The 4292-nt window shown below is 39.9% G+C and overlaps 1 protein-coding gene across 6 annotated transcripts in view; it reads left to right on the top strand.

Moving 5' to 3' along the window:
* ndst3 (N-deacetylase/N-sulfotransferase (heparan glucosaminyl) 3) overlaps positions 1-4292 on the top strand; it is a 41917-nt gene that overhangs the window by 16928 nt on the left and 20697 nt on the right. For all 6 annotated transcript variants that reach the window (XM_032531390.1, XM_032531383.1, XM_032531398.1 and 3 more), the window contains one exon: positions 820-1005. In XM_032531390.1, coding sequence (XP_032387281.1) covers positions 820-1005 — 186 coding nt within the window. The remainder of the gene's footprint in view (positions 1-819; positions 1006-4292) is intronic.

The raw sequence follows: 4292 nt of genomic DNA, 5'->3' as shown, positions 1-4292 counted from the left end.
ATGGATGGATGGATGGATGGATGGATGGATGAAAATATTTTTTAGAACCAGGGCTGGAAAAATAGCGGTGCTTCTGTCAGCATAAGCAATAAGAATGCTTTTACAAAAGTTACCATCATGTTCTCATTTTCTACAGTAAAACAAAACATGCACAATGTCATATCCCTGTTGGGGAACAATGTACTTGTTTTGATGGGCACACCTGAGCCCTGTTCAAACATCTTCTGTTTAATCTCAAGTCCACAAGGTTGAGCACTTTTGTTGCCCTGCTCTGCCTTGTTCTCCTGTGCTTTGTTAGTATGTATGCTTCGTGAGTTGAGATGATTTGTATGGCCATACTGGAGTGGCATGCCGCACACACAATACAGTGAGGGGGGCTGGTTGATGTTGTAGAAGGTCAACATGATCATAAAGTGTGATCCCTCACCTATATTTTACACACACACACATACAGTACATGCTCCACTCCCTCATCCCCTGACCACCGATGCTTAACTTTGACAGTGTATGTAGGTGTGTGTCAGAGCGAAGGACAACACCATCAGTCTGCGAGATGCACCCAGCAACCATCCACTCTCACACTCCCACACATACACTACAAACTTTTTTTTTTCCTTTTCATTTTCCACCCGAAGGCCAACATCGTAACAAACAGAACACAAACCATGCACATCTTCTACAAGGTCAGGCTGTTGGGCTCTATGTGTTTATGTCCTGTCATGTACTTCGTCAAAGTTCTAAATGTGCTATAACTTCTGTTTATCTATATAACCCTCACCTACGTGTCTGTCTCTGCATATGTATGTCCTCCACCTCCAGGAGCACAACATCCCAGTGGACATGGGCTACGCCGTGGCCCCTCACCACTCAGGTGTCTACCCTGTTCACCTGCAGCTGTACAAGGCTTGGAGACGTGTGTGGAACATTCAGGTCACCAGCACTGAAGAGTACCCCCACCTCAAACCCGCCCGCTACCGCAAGGGCTTCACCCACAGCAACATCATGGTGAGGAGACAACATGGTGAATCACACGTCCATGTAATAACCTCAGGGTTGCATCAGCATCCCCGAAAGTGCACACACATGCAAATATGCTAAACTATATATCGATAAATGCACTTAGATCAATTGACATGTTTCTGCACAAACATGAAAATTGATTAACACCTTCACAATTACCTTCTGGGCATTTATTATGGAACGTCTAATATTTTTGTTCAGCTCAATGCCAAAAAGGTCTCCTTTCAAGGTATTTTTATGGGCAAATATCTCTATGATTATTTAAAAAGCTCTTCTTATGCTTTTTTGGATTGTTCCCATCTTTTAGTGTGTTTTTTATGCATTAATAGATGTATAATGTACAAAAAAAACATATTTCACTCAATTAGTGGTGTCACTAATTAAGTATGCCAGCCCAGTTTCTAATGTGAGCTGCCCATAGGGTCTGCAGGAGCAAGCACAGCCAACCCAGTGGCTTGTTTGAATTTGGTTGACAAATCACAACAGAGTAGATCCAGCTGACCAACCAGAGCAGACTGGGCTTTTCAGAAAGGCGGGCCAAGAGATCAGACAGAGCTGCAGCAATGGGCAGTATGAGAGACTTAATATGTTTTTACAACATAAAATCATGTAGTGTAAACCTATTCTAGTAGACCCAAGAGTATAAATATGACACTGAAAATGAGTATAATGGGGGCTCTTAAATATTTTTCTTCACAATTTTGTAATTTTTCCCCCTACTTATTTTTTCTCCAGATAGTACTACTTTAGCTTCTACGGCTGATGGTCGTGGGTATCCCTAGACACAAGACAGTGCTGCTGCTGTGTGATAGTCTAGCAGACAATGCATTGATGTGTGTGTTGGCTGAGAAAAAGAGGTGATTCAGGTTAGCCAGATTAACATGATGAATAGACATTCTGTACTGTAACCTTTGATTTCCTTAGCACAATACCCTTGATGATGCACAGGGCATGAATCAAGCCTTTTACACATTTAAAGAATGGTATGTAGTGTCCAAGAGGATAACAAATATTTGCTTAATTGCTGACTGAAATGAAAACCATGACTTGTGAATTCTTAAGAGTCACTGAATCAAAGTTTAAATGCAGAACCATTTAGTCACAGGGGTCTCTTTGGATTATTATTATTATAATTGGATTTGATTTATCTTACTTTGAAAAACTGTTTTTATCTACTGTCTCTTCAGTCAAATTAGTGGTTGCTTGAATAGTAAAATGTGTGCTGTGTTGATTGTTTCTTGCGGTCCTAAACTGAAAATCAATGATGCTGTGCTTGGTGTGTAACCTGTGTGTGTGTGTGTGTGTGTGTGTGTGTGATATGTATTATTTGACCTTGTCCCACCACAGCTCTACATTGATTTAATATTTAATGGCTTCCCTTAGTGTTAAAGAGGTTAGCTTTTCTGTGTGTATGAGTCTGTGTGTAGTTGTCTTTTTGCAGGATGTGTATCATGGAATAAGGATCTAGTAATGAGAGCATTTTTACACTTGCATGCTCCAATAAATAATTCATCAGTCCCTGTTTGAGACAGCAGTAGAATAAAACTCTTGTTGCATGCTCCACCTTAGCAAATTGTCTTTGTACCTCCCTCCCTATTTCTCTCCTCCTTCTCTATATTCACTTGTCAGTCAGGCTCTTTGTCAGAGTGCATAACTGCTCCTTTATTGACAAAAGAACCAATCACATCTGACACCAAAATTAGCAATCCTTGTTGTTCTGCTGTATTTTGGTCTTGAGTAAACAATTTGAACCGACAGCTATGTCAATTTCCTGATCAGTCCCAGAAGTCTGCTTTTATATCTTGACATCTTGTCACAGCGCCATAAAAGAGAGACACTTAATCCTACGTCCTTTCAATACAATAACAAACTGACACTTTGACAGGCTAAAATGTGTTTTTACACATTATCAATAGTAAGGTATTGAGAAGCATCAGTGAATCACTGAATTAGATAACAAGCCATTGAACAAAAATACATATTCAACATCACAAAGAGACAGAAAACAGGAGACAAAATAATAAAATCTCATTTTGTTTGATACAAGAAGAAAATACGTTTTTTGAAGAAAAGCCGGAGAGGAATCAGAGGTTGAAATCAAATTAAATCACCAGAAAAGATTACTCTCAAGCTTACTGTTGACCCAAATGATAGATCCAGCTGTTCTCATTGTTTTTTAAACTTTTGTTTTTATTGTCTTTTCAATAAAACTTCAGACAATATTTTTTTAAATGGCTGTAATAAACCCACACACCAAAATTGCATCGGGAGAAGATAAGAACCCATATAAATCAGATCCTTTGTTGAAAGCTGATGATCAAGTATAGAGTTTCCATTAGCTGAGCGTTTCTGGTCTCTCAGCTTTTCCTTGCATGTTTAGTAAGGAGATCACTTGTTCAGTACAGTCAACCGTTATTTAATCCTAATGGTATGAGGATATTACCTTTAGGAAGAACAGTTGGACCTCAAGTCTATGAATTAAAATTAGCTCCCACTGATGGTATCAAAGGTATCCAGTATATGATTGTTACCGTCTGGCTCAAAAGGGAGGTCACACACAGATAGTTTAGTCAAAAGTAGTTTATTTAATTACACAGACTAATAACACAATTTACCTCACCAAAAGTCTAATGGTGGGGTGTGTAAGTGTGTAAGACATCAGTTGTATTTGCCATGTGTGGATGGGTGATGTGTGTTGTGTGGTGCAGCAAACCAAACAAAGAAAAGGTGGATGGATGTAGTAGGCCCAAATGAGAGAAAGTGAGATTCCCTGAGGGGCAGTCCTTTATGCTAGTGATGGTCAAATGAAGCTTTGTGAAATAATGACACTGGTTCACAAAGCTTCATTTGGCCATCACTACTTGCCTTCTGTAAGCCATGCCTGGTTGGCTAGGTATACAGATGACCCTCCCAGCTCCACCTACCCGCCCACCCCCAGTACCTGAAAAAAAAGGAACAGAACATTACAGGCAAGCAGATTGGGAGGGGTCATCACATGATTCATCCCTCCCTCCTCCAACAGTGCCCCTTAAAACAGTGCAACACCAAATGGAGTTACACAGGACATTGAAATGTTCGTCATTTGGCTGCTTTGAGGACTTCCACATTGAAAGCAATCTTCATCCTCATCAGCAGCAGATGAAGATTATGTAAAATGATCAACTAGTGCTGGAGTATCCTCTGGCTACACCACTTATCATTCTGAGATAGGGGCAGAAAGTGCTCTGTGATTCTTAGTTAGTTAGTTAGTTAGTTAGTTAGTTAGTTAGTTA

This window comes from Etheostoma spectabile, chromosome 2, assembly GCF_008692095.1.
Source record: "Etheostoma spectabile isolate EspeVRDwgs_2016 chromosome 2, UIUC_Espe_1.0, whole genome shotgun sequence".
Taxonomy (NCBI): domain Eukaryota; kingdom Metazoa; phylum Chordata; class Actinopteri; order Perciformes; family Percidae; genus Etheostoma; species Etheostoma spectabile.
The sequence above is the reverse complement of the archived record's forward strand: the minus strand, read 5'-3'. Positions and strand labels throughout refer to the sequence as shown.